The sequence below is a fragment of the Chlamydotis macqueenii genome, chromosome 15 (genome assembly GCF_036417535.1).
Source record: "Chlamydotis macqueenii isolate bChlMac1 chromosome 15, bChlMac1.mat, whole genome shotgun sequence".
Lineage (NCBI taxonomy): Eukaryota > Metazoa > Chordata > Aves > Otidiformes > Otididae > Chlamydotis > Chlamydotis macqueenii.
This window is the reverse complement of record NC_141570.1, coordinates 3,515,757-3,539,165: the sequence shown is the minus strand read 5'-3', so window position 1 is coordinate 3,539,165 and position 23,409 is coordinate 3,515,757. Positions and strand designations below refer to the sequence as shown.

The following is a 23,409-nucleotide window of genomic DNA, read 5'->3' as shown; positions in this document are numbered from 1 at the left end:
GATTGGAATTCCGTTATTTAATGGATATCCTTAAATCTGGGCTACTTGCATGCACATAGCTAAGCTGTCACAGTGCTGCCAGTGGGAAGGCGTTGACATCTGTACACTGAGGTTTTTAAACTTCTGTTTCTGAAAAATAGACTTTTCGTAAACTACAGTAAATTATCTATACCACATCAAGGTAATTTAAAAGAAGCGGTTGAGCAGTTGTGTGGGAACCAAACCAGTTCATCTAAACCGGAATTTCAGGTACGGCCATGATAAACCACTTTTGGAATGAACTGGTTTGCTATGTGATGAGAAGGTTTTCCCACTTACATACTTACCTATGCACACACACACACACACGTGAAGTATACATATGTAAAAATATTATTACTAATAGTGAGAATATATTCTAAAGCTACAGTAAGCAAATAATGCCTTCCCTGCCAATATTAAATATTTATTTTACTGAATTAAAAAAGCTTTTAAAGCTTCCAGTCAGTAGTAATCAGGTTCTACAATTAACACATTGTGAAGTAAAATAAAGTCGTGGGGAAAATTTTGTCTAAAGGTCCTAACTTTTGGACATTATTCACAATCACCAGGGCTTCAGGCATCAATGTAAATGAAAATCTTCCTTACACTGAGATCTGTATAAATATACAGTGAGACTTGTTTGGCTTACATTAGTAATTTATTCCTTTCCATTCCATTTACTCAACTTTCTAGGAAGCGTCAGAGAAAGTCAGATGCAAGTCAGAGAAATCTCTGAAGGCTCGTTATCGATATATGTCATTGCCTAAATTAGGAAAAATATACGATTTTGACATGCATTTAAAGATAAGTTTCGTAATACTGCATCCTACAATGCATAAAATTGACTGCCCTGAGATTTGTATATGGGCTGGCCCAGCTCTTTGTGTGGTTTTGGGGAGGTTTTTTTGGTTGGTTTTTTGGTTGGTTGGTTGGGTTTTTTTTAAATGCTGGTTGAATATATACTTTGGTTTAGTGACATCTGTGACATTTTGGAAGCCCAGGATACCTGTATGATCACCCATGTAAATCCCGTCTCGGGGGGTGATAGCTCTTTGTGCTAATTGAGCTGTGACATCTGTGCAGGGCATATTCTGAACACTTAACAGGGCTCCTCTGTGCTGCTGGAGTCGTAGGAAATGTTTCTGAGTGAAAGGGATCGAATCTGTCTTGCCTATCATCACGGAAAAAGTGCTAAGCCATTAATTACTCCTCATTCTCTACCATTCACCCAAAGCGTGCACAAGGCCTATCCTTAAATGCGTACTGCGACTGAAAAAAACAAGAGCTTTCTTGAATCTGCATTATTTTTCCGTGCTATAACTGACATTTGAAGTTGTACCTGCGTGTTGTGCTGTTCTGGTCTCTCTTGCTGTTTTGATGGCGCTCAGTTCTGCAGAGTCATTGTAGTTTGCATTTGTGGGCCTCCTCACCACAACAGCTTCCAAATGAGGTTCACATCTTGCTCTACATCGGATACTGGCTTCTTCACCAGAGTAATGCTGTAACAGCCTTGCTGTTTAGGTCATGGCCACCTTTTGTGTGTTAAAGTCAAACCATTCACCTGGACTTTACCATGTATTGACTTTGGGTTTTTTTAAAAATGCATGACAACTTTGGTTTTTAGTTTCTGAATAGGTTTGGGTTATAGAAGATGCTGAAAATGATCAGGCACTGATCTGCTGGTTCTTGCACATGTTCTTAGACTCTTCTGTGAAGAACAAGTGAAAGCGTACCCCATTCTTTGTGTGGAATCCTTCAGGAGTTTCAGGGCTCCTCATTTGTTAGAGGAATGAAAATGATGGTTATTCCTGCCCAGTCTGTAAAGCATTAGGTCAGCTTTTAGTCAACATGACAGATACATCTTAATTATGAGTGCTCTGGATGAAATTCAGGGTTCTAATTCTGCAGACTCCCATGACGGTGAGGAGAGATTTGGGAGTAAAATACTCTCCTGCTCTGAATTCTGCATGATATTCTTAGGAAGGGATAAAGCATATGCGTGTGGAACTTGTCATCTGCTGTGATCCATATGAATTTGTGTATGCTGCTTTGTCATAAAGAATAGCAAGCGTGTATTCAGAGCACTGGGGGCCAAAGTAAAGCAGAAAAGTCAACGTTAATGTCTTGTTTTGATAAATTCCCCTTTTAAAATCTGGCAGTATAAAAATTCTTTTTTTCTAATTTAAAATAGGTAATGGAAGTTCTAGGCAAAACTTTATTTAAAAACTAAGCGCAATGTTAAAAAGTAATCTATTTCAAAACCAAAAGCAATGTCAGAAAGTAATCTATAGCTGTTCTTAGAGTTGTTACATATGATTTACCTTTAGTAGTATATTAAACGCATATATATTTGAACACAAGTTAATATGCTTAGTTATTGCACAGACACAGTACTAACTTCTGTGTGGTTTTTTTTTTTAAGAGTTGCATTTAATTCGAATCCAAACTTTTAAATTCAATTTTCTGCCATTCACATCATTACATTGGTGTATGTACATGGATATATTTTCAAGTTGAGTGTTGGTCTTGTGCTGACCAATCTCTTACAAGAAGCTGCTGTTTTCCCTGATAGGAATCATGACCAGCTTTAAAACAAAAAAAAAAATGTATAAAACCGAAACCTACTTTGTAAGATAAAAATGTTGAAGGCAACCTTAACTCCGGCACAACAATCTAGTAGCTTCTAGCTCTCAGCTGCACAATATACCTCCTCTCAGCATCTGTTCCATATTGACAAGTGTGAGTAGGTGGGAAGCTTGCTTTTTTTTTTTTTTTTCTCCTCCTCTCCAACCAAATGTCATGGGAAATAATGTTGAGTGGGTAATGCCCTTCTGTTTTGCTGGGAACAAGCTCGCAGGATATTCTTTGGAGACCCTCTTGTCACTGATCCTAATTGACTTGTGTAATTGAAAAGGGAGCATTCATTCTCTCCGTAGGCGGAGGTGGCTGCCTGCTAAAAGTGTCCAACAGGGATGCTACCTGTGGGCCAGTGAAAATGTCCAGACACTATTTCCCTGCTTCTGACCTCCTCAAAACGGGGGGAGATGCTGTTTCAACTGGTGAGATTACAGGGGTGTGACAGTTGCATGTTGTTTCCTTAAAAAGCAAAAGTGGATTTTTAAAAACAAGGATAGAACTCATTGAATTTTCTTTTTTTTAAATCCACGTGTAGTCTTTCAAGCTTATAAGTGATCTTTTTGTAAAGGTGAAGAATGCCTTGTGCAGTCTCTATACTGTGTGCTCTATTCATTAGCTTAGCGTAATTGAAATCTTAAAAAAAAAAAATAAAATCTGAAGTTCAGTAAGGTTTAGCTGAAATTCCCATCAAGAAATGCCTACGACTGGGTCTGATAACCCCCAGCTTGAACTTTGTACGTTTGAAATCTAATTTTAGTGCATTTTGTTTAAGAACCATTTTAAGGAAATAATACGCTTTTATTGACAATTCAAACAAAAGTTTCTAAATTAGGCAGCTGAGTGAGAGCTTTTCAGAGGCATTTAGGATCTGATTTACTGAAGTGGCCCACAGCAGCTTAGTAGGTATCACCTCTGTCTGCTTTTCCACACTTAGTATTAGGTGGGACCTTTGTCAGTTTGCTTAATGTTTTCCAACAAACTTCTAAAACTTAATTGGAAAAAAAAAAAAAAACCCAACTTATTCTTTTCTGCTGCAAGAAGACTCCAGCTGGAGCACCTTAGACACAAGAAAAAGTGGTGAGGTTTTGCTCTATTCTTTTTGTTTCTTTAGGTGATTTTCTGACATGCTTGACTAGAAATTAATTTTTTTTTTTTACTCCTGATCTGAGGAGTCACCATCTTAGTATTTAATTTCTGAAACTCAAATGCTTCCTAGTAAGTTAAAGATACTAGGAAATCTGGCAAAACTTGATTCTGTCTTAGCAATTTCTGTACTAGGAGATTGGAAGACATCTTAAGATGTACTTTATGACATAATTAGCCAGCGCTGTGAAAAAGTTTGTACATGCATCTCCGTTTACAAAGCAAAACCAATGGTTTCTGTCCTACCCAAGGAAATAAGCAAACAGTCTTGGAAATCAGAAAGTTTATCACTCCTAGTTCACCTATGGGGAATGGAAGTAGTATGCTGTAAAGCTGAGAACTGTGCCAAGAAATTTTGGTGGTTTAATGCTCTGGTTAGTCTAAGAAAGCTGAATTGGCCTAATCTCAGCACTCAGATCATAAAAATTAATTGCTGTGCTCCTGAGAACCGCAACGACAGCTTATAATGTCCAGAAGTTGGGTATGGGTTCATTGTGTGCCCCTTGGGAACTTAGAGGATTGCCATGTTTCTGAGGAAGCTGGAGGAAGACACAGCACTTACCTTCCCACTTCAGATAAGGACATCTTTCATTTTCTTACTGGTAAAAAATTCACCAGAAGATACATGTTTATGTTGAAAAAGGACAGGATGCAGACAGCAGGCTGGACATTAATGGATCTTAACAAACTTCCTCCCCTCACGCTACTCTCAGAAGTTGACTGGGATAGAATTGAAAAGTGGCGTCCACGGACATTTCTCCTCAGTGTTCATTTAGGAAGTCATGTGCTGTTGAATACTCTGCCAAAGCAGAAATTAGTGCTTCTGTGGTAAAGAGCTGGCCATTTGTTCAGATACAGATGTTGCACAGTGGCCTTCTAAGTGAAGTTTAAATGGTCTTTTTCATGAACCACCTTGGCAAGTCCTTCATCGTAGGGACTGATCTTTACACCAGAGAGTGTAAAGCAGATCTCTCTAAAGGGATGCAGGGCTGTACCCTGAAAAAGGGCTTGGCTGGCAGCTGATGTGGCTTAAAGCTTCACTTCTACAGGAGTTAACTGCATTTAGTCGTCTTCTGATTATATTTTGCTAGGACTTCTCTTCTTCAGACAGCTTATCTTCAGACAAGTTCTCTTCTTCTTCTTGTTTCCTTGTTTTTCTTTAGTGCGTAATTTTCAGGATTCTGTGTCGTCTATGTGAACTTGCAGTACGTTTATAAATTTGCATCATAAAGAGTTACTGGAGACACAACCCAAGACAAACCACTGTTCCCTAGGAGGGTTTTTGACTTCTGAGTTTGTTTGCATTCCTCCAGGTGATGATAATGGGAAGAAGGCCAACAACCCCAACCACTGTAACTGCATCATAGACCAAATCTTCACAGGCGGACTGCAGTCTGACGTTACCTGTCAAGTCTGCCAGTAAGTAATTTTTTTTCATTCTGCACTCTGTGAATCCGTACACCCTTCAGTGCAACAGTGTACAGAATCTTTTTTTTGAATGCCAATAAAATGCCAGCAAAATTCCAGCAAGACAAGAACTGTTTAAATACAGCATCAGCGAAATGCAGTCAGTTACTAGTTAACTGTCGTATATCGAAACGTACCAAAAAAGCTACTTGGAAAGTACCACATAAACTTTTTACTAGTCTGTAAAAGGTTGTTCTTTTCCAAGCTCATGAGGAACAGACTTCCAAGATCTCTTTGGTTTTGAAAGTATGTAATTGCCACCAGATTTGAAGAAAATTCTGATATGCAACAATAGTTTCCTTCAGTTAGGAGCCTCATCTATCATCAGGAGAGGTTTCAAAGAGGCTGATACTAATGTAATCTCGGGTACCAGCGAGTGAATGTTTTACAAGAGTAAGGAAAAATGTGTTTGTAGTTCTGCTCTGTGTACTGGAGCAAGTTGACGTCTCTTTCAAGATATTTGATGTTGCCATAGTGCAGAAGTCAGTGTTCTTGTTTTTTGTTCTGTCTTGCATTCTTTATAATTACGCACACTGTCCTGCAGATGGGCTGTTGTGCTGTGCTTGTTTGAATCTGCTTTTATTCTCGGTTTCCTGGAGAGATTTGCAGAAGATTTACTGTAAGGAAAACATGAAATGTTGTTATTTGCCTGGTAAAGCAACAGAACCTTATATCATAATGAAAAGCTTGATATGTTACGAGCATTGATGAAACTTTAGCAAGATTAATTTTCTTTTGAAAATAGACAACTTCTGCACAAATAAAGCTGGAAAAAAGGCAGAATATTTTAGGCTTGATGAGATTGCTGAGTGAAAGATGGTAGTTTTAGAGGGAGAGAGAACTCAAAAAATAAGCATAATGAGTACAAACAGAAAATACTTCCAAACTAGGAGCTTAGACACCTGAAGTTCTGGAGTTCTCTTAAAAAAATGTAAGCACTGGAAGACAAGCTTTGAGTCAATACAAGTTAAAATTTTGAGAGGCCTTTTCCATGGTCTAGCTGTTGGCTTATCTTCAGCTGTCTTGTAGAGAAATCTGATCGAGAACATACACTACGTCTTGATGCAGTTATTCTTTGGCCTCTCAAATTCCAAATGCCGTAGGAGATTCTAATATGAACTGCAAAGCTTAATTCAGTGCACTACTGTATAGCAAAAGTATTTGGCACTCTCTTTTATCTAAGTAGTCTTAAGCACCATCTTCCACGTCTTGACGAGAGAGCCAGGCTTCTGAACTAGTTGGATTGCATATAGCTGTCATCGTAGATGTTAGCTGGTTTATACTGGTCAGCAGCATGGCCAGTACCATCTCTGAGTAACCCTGCTTGTTCACTTTAAGTCGCAGAGCTCCAGTGAGTGGGAGAATGTATTAAATGCATATATTTTGCATTTAGTACAGCCCGTGTATTTCCTAAAACATACGACTTTTAAATATTCAGAAGAACAATCAGTTGTGGGAAAACTCTCTGGAGCCAACTATATTTTGTCATCTTTGAGTGCCCTCTAGGGGTGATGTAGATCCCATAGTTCTTAAAAGTATCTGGTGTGCATCCTAAAGTGAGAGAGACTGTTAATTTTACTTCCTTTAAACAAGTATTATACTGCTTTCTTTCTCACAGTGGCGTTTCCACGACGATAGACCCATTTTGGGACATCAGTTTGGATTTGCCAGGCTCCTCCACCCCGTTCTGGCCGCTGAGTCCGGGGGGTGATGGCAGTGTCGTAAATGGGGAAAGCCATGTATCGGGCACCACCACTCTCACAGACTGCTTGCGAAGGTATGAAATGAGACAAGTACAGTTTTGGCGGGGTAAAAAGAATTTGGCTTCGTTCTGTTCCCCAGGTGGCGCTGAACAATGGAAGTGAGTGATGCTTTGTCATGGTGTTTTGCCCGAACAGTGTTTTTATACACATTTTAGGTTTTTCCATAAGAGAAAGCGAGATGGCAAAGAAGACTCAAAGCAACAGTATGCCTAACAATAAACAATCAAACACAGTTGCCATATGATGCAAAAAGAAAATTTGGCCGCTGCCAGGCAATGTGGTTTTACAGATTGACACCACTAGTGTCTTGTCTCCATGTTCTTGGTTGCATTGGCTAAGCAAGCACATAAAAAGCATTCACAATGCATTTAATATTTGTCTGAATTATAACATCAAGCATGAATCTGGTTTTACTCTCAGCAGAGCTGAGAGTCAGCTACTGCCAGCTTAGTTGCAGGGATGGCATTAAGAATTAAACTTTTGCGTCTTGGAAACAGGTAACAGGCTTCATATATAGTTAACTTGGATTTTTTTAGCAGATCTGAAAGTCATTCTCGTATGGCAAATGCAGATATTTGTTGAAGATATTTGTCTGAGGAAGAGGTTACTTGCAGCCTGGGGCAAAGCTAATCCTCCTGAAATAAAAATTCATAGCCTCTGACATCTGATTTCTAACCTTCTTCATAATTTTAAGATCAATCATTTTAAGAAAACAAGGGAATTAGTACAAATGAGAAACTGCTGATGCAGGAATGCATCGAGAGGCAAAACTGGTTGAATCTCGGTGATTTTCTTCAGCATGGGCATTAGTGGAATCAGAGAGACATGATGCTAGGGAAGGGAAAACATCCAGGTTCAAAGATAACACCAAAGAGTATGGACTTTGGAAAGAAGTTGAGCTCTAATGCCTAAAGAGGATGGGTCTAGGTTTTGACCTCAAAATTAGCAAGCAGCTTCAATATTAGATTCAAACAGGGAAGGTGTGTGACTTCATGTCAACCAGTGTGGGCCGTGCAACTTGACGTTGGCTTGAAGAAGGACAGATTGAGCAGGGATGTAACAAAAAACAGAAAGATGTAGGCAGTCTTAACAACAATAACACATTTATAAGCCTTTTTACAGACTTGAGAGAAGGAAGGAAAAAAAAAAGAAAAAAAAACAACCTAAAACCAGAAAATGCTGGTACGTAGGCTATGTAAAGGAAATCTTGTTAATCAGACAAAGAAGAGGCGAGACCCAGGAGGCTGTGATGATCATTTAATGCTGGAGGTTGCGTTGGCCATAAACAGAATGGGGCAGGGTAGGGTAGGGTGGTTGATGAGCTGATGCCATGTTGCCCTCACACGCTTAGTGTGTGTGTTAATGTGAAATTTCAATTGCATTTCAAAATATTGCATCTCAAAAATCCTACTTGTCAAGCAGCCTCTGGGGAGATGATTTATTTACCTTGTGGAAGGCTAAATTTGGAGGAAAAGACTCAGCAGTCCATCCTCCTAGCCTTTTCTGCGCTGACAGTTTCTGAAAAAGTGAGATACACTTTGTTTTAGTGTGTTGTGAGAACACAGAGGTGGGATATTTTCTCCAAGCAGTTCCCTGTTCTGTAATGATCTCTTCCTATAGGTCTCTTGAGCAGTTTTGTCTGAAAATTTTGAAAGGTATTTTTCTAGTTTTCAACACTCGGGTTTTCTTGGAAGATATCTGTATTTTGAGAAAAACTTCGTGTTTGCAGCCCTTTCCATCTCAGAGCTTTGATCCCAGCCCTGGAGGGCTACAAGCTAGAAGAGTGTCCTGCAGATAGCTTTCAGCCGAGCACAGAAGTTGTGTTATCTTGCTTTGGAACTTCTGTATCGATGTTTTTTGTTTTGAAAACAAAAGATCTTAGTTTTCTGTATGAAAATGAGCTGTCCTGTTGTAGGAGATGAACTAACATGTAGCTCCTTTCTCAGACACTGATGCATTTCAGTGCAATGTTCCCAAGCAGAGCAATGATAGATGTCAGATTTGGATATCTGAACCATAGCACTTTATTATAGGTGTTGGTTTTTTTCAGAGTGGCACTTAAAAGCCATGAACTCTGTCTCTTGTGGTACCAGTGACCTACAAGTAAAAGAAAATAAGTGTTTTCTGCATGTGTGGAAAATTATCTGATCGTTTTGTGCATCCCTTTGCTTTTTAATATTTTTTTCAGGTTTACAAGGCCAGAACATCTAGGAAGCAGTGCCAAAATCAAATGTAGTGGTTGCCATAGCTACCAGGAATCTACCAAACAACTCACTATGAAGAAGTTACCCATTGTGGCCTGTTTTCATCTCAAAGTAAGTTGACAGGGAGCAGACAGAGCAGGGGACGTGTGTTCCTCCCTGAGAGGATGAGCTAAATTCCTGGACACATCTTCTGGCTTTCACTGAGTAATCTTTTATTCTATAAATTAATATAAAGAACAGCTTGCATCCCTAGCTAGGTTTCCTATAAGATAGTATTATAATATCTATAATGTAGCTTTGCACTATGCCTGTGGGAACCTAAAAAATCAGAATCTGCAAACCAAATGGAAGGCTAGCACAATTCCTGAACCAGCGTAGAAACCAATCTCCAGTAACACTTACTCATTCTGCATGGTTACACTTTGCTGGAAGAATGCCACGTAGGAACTCTGTGTTGAAGGAAAAGCGTGAAAAAGTTATTGGTTATAATGGAGAAGGCTTTGTGCATCTTCCCAACTGTGATGCAGTTTTCAATATTTCCAGTCTAGATTGTCAGATGCAATGATGGGAGATAATGTCATAGTTGATGCCTTCAGATAGTTTAGTCCTGTATAATTTATGTCATCTTAAATATAAAGAGTATGACTGTGGTGCAAAGTAGGCAGCTGTCGCGGAAGATGAAGGTCATTCTCTGTCAAGAGGCAAAGGGTCCTTGAAAAGTGATGCCACAAGCCTTTGCAGAAGCAGCCACCATAGGAATTTAACTGCATCTTTGATCTGCTTGCACTTTTCAGATGCAGGCCTGAAGACTTGAGTGTCTCCTGGGACAGAATGACAGGGTCCTCTCATTGCTAGGCAGCAAATGATGATCACTGGCCTCAGCTCTTACCATGACCAGTGTTTCAATATAATCTAATAATCTGTGTAACTGTACTGTCATGCTCTCCCTGAGCAAGTTACGGACTGTATTCAAGAAACTATTGTAGTTTGGAATTGTTACATTACCTAGCAATGCCATATCCAGTGTAGCAGCAATTTGAAATTTATTTTCAAAATCTGGCTTGTACAAAATCTTGTTAATGAAGTGCAGAGGCCTTGGCATGAAAACGCAATGCCATAGGAGGGTCTGTGTTCACGAGAAAAGATTGATTCTGCTTTCTACTGGAAAAATGTGTTAGAGGTGGAAAGAATTGCCTCTTCGGTAATTTACAGGTTTTTTCAGACTATTTGGGACAAACATACTTTCAGATGTGTATATATATCCCAGCAAATTTTCAGTTGCATCTTGAGAATTACCCAAGATGATACGCAGTGCGAATGGCCAAAGCTATTAGCCTGGCTGGAATAGAGACGAGCACCCTTCCTGTGTTCTTTGGCTGTTTGTGGGCTTCCTGAAGAGCATTCTTGCATGAGTGACTTGAGGTTTCAGGAGTGCTTAGCTGGCTGTTTAGCTTTTGGGGGGAGTTCTGGAGGTGTTTTTTATTTTATTTTTAATTTATCATTGTAGAGTAGTTGGCAAGATATGCCTAGGTGATTCTGCTCTTTGGACAAGGCAGTGTGGGTGTGCTCAACCCCTTTTCTACACTCAGAATTTGTGCTATTCAGAATGATTGAAGATTTTTTTTTTTAAATAAATTACTTATGCTAAGTGACTGTGTTGTCCTGTCCCTGCAAATTTCATATCATGTGTTAAAGCAAAAAAGGAACACGAAAGAGAAGAATTACAGAAGTCTCAGCTTTTCACGTTTGGATCTGTTGCTAGGGAATTGTTATGGCACCACAATTGGAAAATAATTAACTTCAAGTGTAAATAGAGCAGAATTTCTGAGAAATAGGGAGAGAAGCTGCCTTTAAATAGAAACTCATTCATCTCTTTCTGGTATTTGTTCCTGTTTCCATTTAATGTTCAATGGAGAAGATGAGGAGACGATGGTGGGTATTGCAGGCGGCGTTTGGCGGAGGGACAAAGCTTTTTTGTGATCATTTTCCGTTTTTGCTTTCATTTGCATTGATATTCCTGTGTAGGTTTAACTCCTGTCACTTGAGATGATTGGATGGGTGGATTAAGTGTGTGAGTCTGATGGCAAGCTCTCAGCCTCACCAGTTTTGTGTGCTAGAGTAGGCAGCAGAAATGCATTTGAATAGCGCTCAGTACAAATGAACACTGGTTTGGGTAAAGGTTATATGTGCTCTGTATAATATATTTTTTTCTTAATACCAGTTGGGAATTAGTTTGTATATATAGGTATTAAGGTGGAACAATCAAATGAATACTGTAGTTTTCCCCCATAAGTTGTGGTTTATTTTCGTAGTAGCAATGTGGTAGCATTTACCCAGGGGTTCCCAGCCCAGGTAGTTGGTAGAAAAAATCTGGGGATGTTCCTGGATACTGACTGCTAATATGATTTCATGTTATTGTTCTTAAGCTTACTGTATTTATAAAAGACAGAAAACTTAGCCTTTCTCTAAAGAAAAAAAAAAAAATTCTTCCACTTTGTCTCCAGCGGTTTGAACACTCAGCCAAACTGAGGCGAAAGATCACTACGTATGTCTCGTTTCCGCTGGAGCTGGACATGACGCCATTCATGGCTTCCAGGTGTGTACCAAGTTCAAAATCCCTCAAAAACCTGGACAGAACTATTTACCAGTTCATACATGTGCATCATGAAACATGGAACATCCTTGACTCAAGGTTATAGAACAGTATGTATAATGATGCTTTGGCTGTGAGCTTCTCCTTGAAATACTCTTTTCTAAACTAATTTTTAGATAAACTATTGAGTTTTGTGTGCCAGAAAAGGCTTTATATTTAAAAATTGATTTAAATTTTTTTTTATTAATGTGTGTTATGTTTCTGGTTGCATGTTAAATTTATAGACTCAGATCCATCGTGCCTTCAGATCTCTGCTTTGGTCCCATCACCTGAGTGCCCACCCGCTGGTCGTCTTGTGTAATTAGTCAGACTAGACATAACCTAATGCCTAAGCTAGTATTTCTGGAGTTATAAAAATCCTTCCTCTTTGTTACTCCACACATGCAAATCTGAGGGGTTTTTTGTTTTATACCTTCAACTTCTGTTTAGAGAGTGCTGCAAGAAGAAAAAACATAGTGCAGATTAAAATAGACATTTCTAATTGGTGTGTAAACAGAAACAGTAAGACTTCTGCCGCCTCCTAGGTTTGTGAAAGACGTAACATTTATATAAATATACCTTTATGAAAGAAATTTAATCAGCTCAGTTAACGAGTACTTGTCAAGTGTTCCATTCAAATAGAAAAGAGGATATTCAGATTTAATTTATATCTGAAGAAATGCAGAAAGCCCCAAAACATGGTATCTCTTAACACAGACGCTCTGTTTGATGCTAAAATTTTACTAGAAATTCCAAGCTCCCACTCCTCCCCTGGAGAGAAGTAGGTGCTTCTGCCAGGAGAGAAAGTAGAGCCCTCAGGCTCTGTTAAATAGTGTTAATATTAAGAATACATGGTTTGTTCCAGTATCTTCTGGAGATTTTGATACTTCCCTGTTCCTCTGGTGAATTCTCCCTGGATAGAACAGGCTCTGCTGCTGAAAGGTATCAAGCATAATGGAATATAGATGGGATAATCAGCAGGCATAACTCAGTAATCTGAATTTCATCGGCTATGAAATCAACAGCATAATCCTATTGCTGCTGTCAAAACACAAAATGAATTTACAAGTCAGAGCCAGGATGATTGACCTGTCACAGGATAAAGGATTGATGTAATTAGATATTTTTTCAGGTTTAAAATACAAATCTTTTCTTAACCTGTTTTTAAGCTTTTTGGATAGGACATTTGACGTAAATAGATCTGTGTTTGCAGCACTGAAGCCTTGACCGGGAAGAGAAATGGTATTTCTTATGTAGCGTTGCTGTGAGAACAAATAAAGCATCTTTAGCATCCTAATCAGCAGCCTTCTCTGCTGCGAAGCATTGTGCTTTCGAATAAGGACCTGGATTTGGCAAACAGGCTGCGTCGTGTAAAACCTCTTTCCTCAGTTTGGGAAGCTTTAAGTGACTGGATTTTTGTGTGTGTGTGTTGCAGTAAAGAGAGCAGAATGAACGGGCAGTACCAGCAGCCGACGGATAGTCTAAACAATGATAATAAGTAAGTGGTACATTCCGTGACTCCTATTGTGGAAGAAAGGTAGTTGGCTTCTGGGAGATACAGTCTGCTGTGTATCCTGCAGAGCGAAGTGCCTTACTGTGTTTGACAGCACAGTAAGTCTGAACCGTTGCAAACCAAAGCTTCATTCAATACGCTTGCCCACCCTTTCGTGGTTTTCTGGCAGCTGGCTTTCAGATCTGAGGGTGATAACCCCAGCAGTCGGTCTATGAGCAAATTTAAAAGCTGTAGTTACGGTATTAAAGGGATGGGTGTTTCCTTTAAATAATCCTGTTTCTGTTGCAATAACAAAAGGAGTTCCAGAGAACCAAAAGAAAGTTTATAGAACACTGACACTCAAAGCTCCAAGTAGATGACTCCAGTAATTCTGGGGTCTCTAGGTCAGATGTTGATTCCAGTCAGAATAAGTGACAGGCTGGCACGGGACCTGCTCAAGAACATTAAAGAGTGTAATTGAAACCCATATCCATAGCTTTGTGGGAATAGAGATGTCACACAAACTTCAGCTTTTTCTTTAATAAGCTTACAAGTTTGGTTGTACTGTCATGTGCTGATATTGTGTATTTAAATTCTTCAAGGAGCTTCATTTGGCACTAGAAGTTTTATTAAGAAACTGGAATCACACAACAGATAAATTTACAAACCAGCTAAGCAGGTCTTAGTGCAGTTGTCATACAGACACCAGAGAGGTGTTACGTGTGGTCCTGTAGCAATGGATCCATTAGATGTGTGGTGTTTTAATGGTGGTAGCAAAGATCTGAAAGCAAACACAACTGATCCCTGTTGAGCTTTGCACATGACTTCAGCTGCAGAAGTTGTTAGCAAGAGGACAAGGTAATGAGAGCAGAGACATCTGCGCTGCCTAGTAAGCTGGGTGCCAGTAAAGAGCTGGGGCAATCTTGGAATCCTCCTGGGATTAGAGAGTGGTGTCCATCCTGGTTGGATTATAGGACGCCACTAGCAAGAGGGGGACTTTATAAACCAGTGGCTCTGTAGACTGTCGGCTGAATAGGTGCCTTGTTGCCATATGACCGAGTCAAAAGAGCTCTGTTAATTTTGAACGTAAATAGCACAATATCAAGTGAGATTGGAGAGATTATTTTACCACTGTGCAGCTGTGTTTATATCCCAGTTTGAGGACAGCATTTTAAGAAAGCATTAGAGCGAAGAAGATTTGAATAAGAACCACAAGTATATTTAAGACTGGAAACTTCTTACCTTAGAACAAAAGAGCCAAGGTCTTCAGTCATCTTCTCTTTAAGAACAGAAAAAAAAAAATGTTTAAAGCAACTTGATCTGTCTATATCAGTATCTTTCTTTGGAACAGAAGTACGTCTGCTAGTTTTCAGGCTAGCAGGCAAATGCACAGCAGCATCTGAAAGCCAGAAGTGGAGGCTGAATATATTGAGTACTTTAAAATAGGTACAGCCTTTCCAGATTAAGGACAGTTAATCGCTATGGCAGTTTATCACTGGAAATATTTAAGATTAGCTATACTTAAGATTATCTCCTTCCCCACACCCCAAACACATTTTTCAGGTTCACTGCAGTAACTAATTGAGGGAAATAGAAGGCACTCTTCAGGAATGCATCAATACTGATCTGTTTTGGAAGAAAAGTCTTTGGTTGCCAGTGTTGGTAGAGCTGGTGACTGTCATCAGACTGGAGTGTTGCAGGAATAGCAGGACAGGAAAAGAAAAATGTGGATCTTTTCCCTGGGCAAGGATACCCCCTCCCCCTTTAACGTTAAGAGCTGATGTTTTACTGATGGATCAGATCCCTTACTATTGTTATACATATTTATGAACACCAGCCCCTACCTGTCTAAAAATATTAGTTGTTTTTCCCCTTTTGATCCACTTATTAACTCTTTTCTGCACCAGGTACTCCTTGTTTGCAGTAGTTAATCACCAGGGAACCTTGGAGAGTGGGCACTATACCAGCTTCATCCGGCAGCACAAGGACCAGTGGTTCAAGTGTGATGATGCCATTATCACCAAGGCTAGCATTAAGGACGTGCTAGACAGCGAAGGGTAAGTGTGAGCTGGAAAGGGGAAAGGAAGGGAAACTTCAGCCTTTGTTGGGTTTTCCTTACTTCGAGTTAAAAGCCCCTTTCATCATCGAGAAGACTTAATTTCTCTCTTTGCATACCTGATGTCTCTGTGCATGTATCAGTGCTTCAGAATGTTGCTTTGTAATGCTGGATTTGTGGGAGGAAGAAGAGAGGAAGGGTGAGGGACGTTAGCTGACTCTGCAGTGTCCGTAACTGGTGCTTGTGTCCAAATTCTTGCTCGCTGACAGAAGAGACTTTGAAAACTGAAGTGATCTGATGTCCCGTGTAGGAGCAGGGGTGTTCCAGGATTTACCTCCATGACACAATCCAGCCTTTGTCTGCAGGACCTTTGAATTACTGTGAGTGTAAAGGATTTGAAGGAAAGCTGTGAAGAAAGTACTGTGAACCAGAGTGGCAAGGCTGTATGGGTGGCAGGTACAGAACACGAGCTGTCTCTTAGCAAGTGGCTTTAAATGGGTTTCAGAGTTACATGATGACTTCAGATATTTGTGTTAGACAAGTATGGGAAGTGCAGAGTGATAGTTGGCCAGGGAAGCATCTTGGTGTTCTGAGGGAAGCATCGGGGACGGGTATATGTTTCAAGAAGGCAACTTAAAATCTGAAGTTTTCATTTTGCATTTTCAGCTATGGAAAGATAAACCTGTATTGTTCTTGTTTTAATTATTCCTGATGTTTCCATTGATTGCTGCAGGCACAGATGTTCAGTTTGTATTTTTTTTAACAGATTTTCCCATTTTTCTTTTTTTTTTTTTAACTTCAACCAGGAAGTTAAAAAAAATCTGTCTTATAATATCTGAATTTTAGTGTTAAATGATTTGTCAAGGTAACTTCTGCTTTGAACTCAGCAGAAAAATTAGTTTGTTTTTCTTCAGTAAATGGCTAGCTCTGGCCCTCAGGTGGGGGATGTCTGTGGGAGAAACTGCCACAGGCAAGGAGAAGAGGATGTGCGACGCAACTGCTGTCGGTCCGTCTCATTAAAGGCTGGTTTGAGCTCTGAGCTGTTTTCCCTGGCTCAGATAAAGGCTGACACTAAGTAGATCTGCATTATGTAAGGGAGGCTGCATAGGGCGTGAGATGGAATGATAATAATTGGAAAGTCGCAAAGGTGCTTTGAAGAGAGTCACGCAGTGACCCTGTCAGCGTGCGGCGTGTAGAGTCCAGTTCCCGCTGACGTGTAACTGCTTGAGGGCTGAGCTTCGTTATGTAGCAGTACGCTTAAAGTAATTAAGGATAGAAAGAATTTAATCCTATTAAAACACCAGTTTTGAGTACAGATGGAGACATTAGATGTTTGAGTTGGGTTTGATTGGGCCACATGAGTTTTTACCCACATGCTTGGTTTTTTGTATATTTTTGTTGTTGTTTTTGGTTTGTTTTTTTTTATCCTGTTATAGTGAATGGCAGACAGTTTCCAATAATCCTAAGTGCCTGATGCTTCAGTAACGCGACTCTAAAGCAACAGTTGCATGTTAAAGCACCTCTGTTGTATTTTGTGTTGTGATAGTGTGATGCTGCCTGTCTGGGCACCAACATGGTCCCATCTTCCGGAGCTTTCAGGTTCTAAGTGGATTGTACAACAAGAAGGGCTGACTGATGTACAACTGTTCAGTTTCCTCAGTTGTTGGTAAAATTATTTCAGCTGGCGTCCATCCTTCTCATCCATGGTTACTGCAGGGAGCTGGCATGTCCCTGCAATCGCTTCAGATTGAAAAGAAAAACAGAATTAATGGTCCTCATTTTTTATGATTGCATCAGTGGAAATACTAACCTGCTCCAGCGCGTAGCAGGAAGCTGAAACTGTACCTCTGCTTTCTTGCAGATATTTGCTGTTCTATCACAAACAGTTCCTGGAGTATGAATAGCCTTATCCAGCAGCTTGTCAGATATAAACAAGGACGAAAACAAGCAAGCCTTCTGAATTGACACACAAACCTACCTGAAATGAAAAGACCCAATAAAAACTACTAGCACTGAGCTGTAACAGGACCTACTTGACACTGACTCAAAGCCTGGCGGAGTAAGGAACGAACAATGTCCGGCGCGTTTGCAGTCCCACGAGGACAGAAAGGGGGCAAAATGAGGCTACAGTCAGTCACTTACCAGAGGAAATAGAAATTGAAAGGAATGTTCTGGGTGGGGGAAACTGGAGCAGAGGAGTCCGGGCACTGGTACATCTCCTGTGTTCCTCCAAAAATGTGTGTGGGAAGGCAAAGGGTTCTACCCTCATCTCCATAAAGCATCTTCTCCATTTGGTGCTTCAGCTCCAACGACCAATCATATAACAGTTAAACTTACAAATCCAAGCCCATTTTTTATGCATATGGGTCTGAAAGCAGTAGAGTGGAGGAGGAGGGGATGACACAACTAAAGGACTTTGCAAGTATCTTTTTATTTGTGAATTTTAGTTATTAAATAAATACAGTATGAAACTATTAGGCTCTTTTTCTTTTCAACAACCGTAAAAGAAATCCTGGATTGTGGAACTGAAGCTGCAGCACTCAGAGGCTTTCAAGCATGCCTGCGTGCACAGGTAACGTTTCATGCCATCGGACTGCTCATCAAAAGCGCCAGCACAGAGTCTTTTCTGTTTGAGCCCTTTTTTGTTTTGTTTTCTATAAATAGCTATTTTCTTAATTTTTTTCCTTTTATTCCTTTTTTTTTTTTCACAAGAATGAAATTCATAAATGCAACCATCAGTAAAAATGAATGAATTGGTGTGTTTATACTGTAAGAGTGGTCTTGGTTCTTTTTTTAAATCCCGTGAATAAGTTTGAATTTCTCAAAACTGCTTGTTTTGTTGTTGCTGGTTTTGGTTTGTTTTTTCCCCTGCTGCCTTCCAAAGGCGTACATACGACACTTGAAAGAACCTCGCTGTTGAAAAATGTACCATCTGTTAGAAGCGGTTGCTGCTGGGGGCAGCGTTGAGCGATGGATCCGCCGCTATTGAGCGCTTCTGCAGTGCACTCGGTTTTTAAGTAAACAACACATTTTCCTGGTATGTGCTGGGCTGGTACTGGTTCCTTGTATCCTCCCACATGCATTAACTCCTCACGTACTCTCCTTGCGGAATCGCAGCCCGCGTATCGGTGTCCTTAGCTTGCAGCACTTGGTGCACCAGCTTGCTCTTGCTTTGTCGCAAATGCGGTTTTGCTCCTTTTCTCCCGCTCCATCCCTGTTTTTAACAGCAGCTCGGCTCGTCGAGGTGCCAGCAGTAACGGCTCGGGTGCTGTACCTTGCTCTCGGGAGGCTGGGCTGTGGATTGAATTGCAGCTTGGAGCCTGTGAGAGAAACCGTTGAGAGCACAGAGCTGCAAAGAGCAAAAATAGCTTTGTTCTCCCTTCCTCATGGAGCCTGTAGCGAGCTGTGTGTGAGTTAGCACTGCGTACAGCGGGTGAGAGCCGCAGCAAAAAGGTCATTAAGCTCTGCACGTGTCTCCAGCTCCAGCGCTCTTCGGCGCTACCAGCGTGGTTAAAGACACCGTGGGTCGAACCTTTTAGATTGGGTGCTCTGGAAATGAGTTCCGGCGTGTAACCTGCCTGAGACAGGTGGGCAGCGATCTGCCAAACAAGAAATAGGAGTAGAGTAAGGGAGGCGAGTTTGTTTGTTTGTAAAATGAGCATCTTAGAAAAGCAGCTGAACAAAAGGACAGTGGAATTGCATCTGAGTTGTCCATAAACTGGAAGAGTACCGGGCAGTTTTGTATGTCAAGAGATTTCTGCGACAGCTTGTGACGGAGAAGGAAGAAGGACGACTCATCGAAGCACCTTGAATGGGACAGAAAATGCGCCGTACGGTGGGGGCGTTACCCGGGCAGCCTGATTTCTGCAGAAGCGACAGCGAACGCTGGTGGTGTAACCTGCCTTTCCCTCTCGTCATGCTCGAAATAATTTTCAGTTGTAATTGGGTGCCGCAGGATTTAACCTGAGCGGTCCTGTCGCAAATGAAAAATGGCTGGAGAAATGCAGATGAAGGGCACACCCGCGGGAAAGGGGGGCCCCCCTCCCCGAGCCGGGCACGCTGCCGTGCGGATGCCTGACGACGCTTTCTGCTGCCTTTTAATAATGCAGCAGGCTTTGCAGGGGAAGGCAAGAATCAGCCTTTCGTTATTCCCAGGGCTGCTGCAGTTGGCGTCCCCACCTTGTCCTGTTGCTGGAGGAGGAGTGCCACCGCGCGGCAGATGGCTTCGCGGTGCGGGGATGCCTTCGCTTTGTGATGCCGAGCTCCGAGCCGCTGGCTGCTTTTTTGACGCTGGAGCCTGAACAAATTAATTCTCCTTTCCACTAGCACGCGCTTGGCCGCCGGAGCTGATGCCGTCTGTTTTGTTAATCCTGTAGAAACAAATTGTTTAGGGATGAGGCCAGCTGTATAAATCAGCCTTAATTTTTTTTTTTTTTTTTTCCCCACCCTCTAAGGCTGGTGAAGAGAGCTGTGCTCTGCGCAACTGCACCGGCACAGATGGTTTTCAGTGGGAGACTTCAGTGCTCTGGTTCTGGTTTCGAAAGCAGAATTCCTGGTGTAGCAAAAGGTCTTATTCTTTTCTTCCTCCCCCCATCCCACCCGCTGTGTCTCTCGCTGCGTCGTACCAGGCACGTTTCTATTTCCAGTAACAGTAAATCAGCACAGGTTGCTAGAGGAGGAGAGCGCGTTTCCCCTCCACAAAAATGGAAGAACAGCTGCTGCGGCACGAGCAGCGCTGCCCCTCACGGTGCTTCTCTCGCCCTTCGTCTCTTCAGAAATGGCCACGCAGCTCGGACCGGGGTTTGTTCCCTGCGGCACCGGGAGGTTTCTCTGTGCTGGACTCTCTTAACGTCACCTTTCGGAAAACGCTGACCACAAAACGCTGCATTGTGCGGCAAGGCGCTAACGAAGGGCCGATGAAGTTCCGCCTCCCGAACGTGCCGGCAGACAGCGGCGAAGGGCTGCCGCCTCCACGAGCGACGGCTCTGCTGCTTCAGCTGCTGACCCGCTTCGTTCCGAGGAGCAGTTTGGGCTTGGCTTGGTTATTTTGAGGTACGGTTTTGTATCGGCACTGCTTGATCCGTTGCAAGGAAGCATCTGCGGAAAAGACTGGGAACGAGGACTGGTGCGGTGATGCAGGCTCACGCGGGGCGTGTGTTCTGTGCCTGCCTGCCACGAACACGGCTCTGCCTGGGGCGCAGAAGGAGCCACAAGTGGCTTTCAGTAAATATTTTCTTGTCCCTCAGCTGCTTTGCTAGAGAGAAAGCTTTGCTTGATGCTGGTGCCTGATGAAAACCTGGGCAAAAGCAGAAATGTGAGAATTTATTAAACCCCCAAGCGGATGCTCTGGCCCAAAAGCAGTTCCTGTAATTCCGTGGAGTTGAATTCATCGCGGCTGCAGCTGCTGGTGGCCCCTGCTTGCGCGGTCCCTGCGATACTCCGAGCGATGGCTGCAGGGTTGGCCAGCGGCTGCTGAAGCGACACCAAATCTGTCGATCCCTCTTGGTTCTCCGGCAGCTGAGGGTTGTACCTGGGAGCCCGTGTGGCGTTCTCCGCGCTGCGCTGCTCAGGAACGCTCCCCTCTCGCCCATCGCTGCCTTCTGATGAGCGTTCTCCCCAGCGCGTGGGACGTGGGGCGGCGCGGTGACGCGAGGGACGGCGGCAGCCCAGCACGGGCAGGGAGGCGAGTGGCCGCCTGGGCCGGCTGGAGCGGGAGCCGGTGCCGGTGCCACGCAGGGCTGGCTGGCACCAACGCTTCCTAAAAGCTTCCTAAAAGCCTTCTCACTTGAACGGTGGATGCTTCCCGATCCTCGAGAGACACCCTCCCGGCAAAACCGGGGGCACGTGTTCAGTTCCTTCTGTCCCCGCTGCTTGGCCTCCCTCTCAGCCTCCTACCTCTGCTCAGCCTCTGTTATCGCTTGGCCTCCCACCCCCTCTCGGCCTCTACTTTTCTACCAGCCTCCAGCCTATTCTTGGTCTACCATCGCGTCTCTGTCTCTAATTTTTTTTTCTGTCCTCCCACCCCTATTTGGCCTCCACTTTTTTATTGGGTTTCCCACCCCTTTTTGACCTCCAACCTCCTCACGGCCTCTAGTTTTCCTTCAGCCTCCCACCCCTGTTCCGCCTCTAATTTGCCTTCAGCCTCACACCCCGTTTTGGCCTCCCACCCCTTTTCGGTCCCTACTTTTCCTTCAGCCTCTACTTTTCTTTCAGCCTCGCATGCCTTTTTGGCCTCTACTTCTCCATCAGCATCCCAACCCATTTCGGCCTCCCACCCCTATTTGGCCTCTACTTTTCTTTTGGCCTCCCACCCCTGTTCAGCCTCTACTTTTCCTGCAGCCTCCCACATTTTTTTGGCCTCCCACCCCTTTTCAGCCTCTACTTTTCTTTCAGCCTCGCACGCCTTTTTGGCCTCTACTTTTCCTTCAGCCTCCCACCCCTTTTCGGCCTCCCACCCCTTTTCGGCCTCTACTTTTCCTGCAGCCTCCCACCCCTGTTCGGCCTCTAATTTTCCTTCAGCCTCCCACCCCTATTCGGCCTCCCACCCCTATTCGGCCTCTACTTTTCCTTCGGCCTCGCAGCCCTGTCCGGCCTCTACTTTTCCTTCAGCCTCTACATTTTCTTCGGCCTCCCACTCCTTTTCGGCCTCTCCTTTTCCTTCAGCCTCCCACCCCTATTCGGCCTCCAACCCCTTTTCGGCCTCTACATTTCCTTTGGCCTCCCACCCCTTTTCGGCCTCTACATTTCCTTTGTCCTCCCACCCCTTTTTGGACTCCCACCCCTTTTCAGCCTCTAATTTTCTTTTGGCCTCTACTTTTCTTTTGGCCTTCCACCCCTTTTTGGCCTCCCACCCTTTTTGGCCTCTACTTTTCCTTCGGCCTCTACTTTTCCTTCAGCCTCCCACCCCTATTCGGCCTCCCACTCCTTTTTGGCCTCTACTTTTCCTTTAGCCTCCCACCCCTTTTTGGCCTCCCACCCCTTTTCAGCCTCTACTTTTCCTTCAGCCTCCCACCCCTTTTTGGCCTCCCAACCCTTTTCGGCCTCTACATTTCTTTCGGCCTCAGACCCCTTTTCAGGCTCCCACCCCTTTTTGGCCTTCAACCCTTTTTGGCCTCTACTTTTCCTTCGGCCTCTACTTTTCCTTCAGCCTCCCACCCCTATTCGGCCTCCCACTCCTTTTTGGCCTCTACTTTTCCTTCAGCCTCCCACCCCTATTCGGCCTCCAACCCCTGTTCGTCCTCTACTTTTCCTTCAGCCTCCCACCCCTTTTTGGCCTCCCACCCCTGTCCGGCCTCTACTTTTCCTTCAGGCTCCCACCCCTTTTTGGCCTCCCACCCCTTTTTTGGCCTCCCACCCCTTTTCGGCCTCTACATTTCCTTTGGCCTCCCACCCCTTTTCAGCCTCTAATTTTCTTTTGGCCTCTACTTTTCTTTTGGCCTCCCACCCCTTTTTGGCTTCCCACCCCTTTTTAGCCTCTACTTTTCCTTCAGCCTCCCACCCCTTTTTGGCCTCTACGTTTCTTTTGGCCTCTACTTTTCCTTCGGCCTCACATGCCTTTTTGGCCTCTACTTTGGCCTTCCATCCCTTTTTGGTCTCTACTTTTCTTTCGGCCTTCAACCCCTGTTCGGCCTCTACTTTTCCTTCAGCCTCCCACCCCTTTTCGGCCTCCCACCCCTTTTCAGTCTCTACTTTTCTTCCAGCCTCCCACCCCTTTTTGGCCTCTTCTTTTCCTTTAGCCTCCCACCTCTGTTCAGCCTCTACTTTTCCTTTGGCCTCCCACCCCTTTTCGGCCTCCCACCCTTTTTCAGCCTCTAATTTTCCTTCAGCCTCCCACCCCTTTTTGGCCTCCCACCCCTTTTTGGCCTCTACTTTTTTCTTGGGCCTCCCTCCTCCTCTTGGCTTCTACTGTTCTCTCAGCCTCCCATTCCTCCTAGGTGTCCCACCTAATTTTGACCTCTATATTTTTCTTCAACCTTTTATCCAGTCTTGGCCTC

General features: G+C 43.1%; 1 protein-coding gene across 2 annotated transcripts in view; it reads left to right on the top strand.

The window, feature by feature from the left end:
• Positions 1-18,188, top strand: part of USP22 (ubiquitin specific peptidase 22) — a 100,017-nt gene extending 81,829 nt beyond the window's left edge. For both annotated transcript variants that reach the window (XM_086759582.1, XM_086759581.1), the window contains 7 exons: positions 5,115-5,220; positions 6,887-7,045; positions 9,220-9,346; positions 11,740-11,831; positions 13,303-13,365; positions 15,267-15,416; positions 17,277-18,188. In XM_086759582.1, coding sequence (XP_086615708.1) covers positions 5,115-5,220; positions 6,887-7,045; positions 9,220-9,346; positions 11,740-11,831; positions 13,303-13,365; positions 15,267-15,416; positions 17,277-17,319 — 740 coding nt within the window. In that variant the 3' untranslated portion in view covers positions 17,320-18,188. The remainder of the gene's footprint in view (positions 1-5,114; positions 5,221-6,886; positions 7,046-9,219; positions 9,347-11,739; positions 11,832-13,302; positions 13,366-15,266; positions 15,417-17,276) is intronic.
• Positions 18,189-23,409: the final 5,221 nt, after the last annotated feature.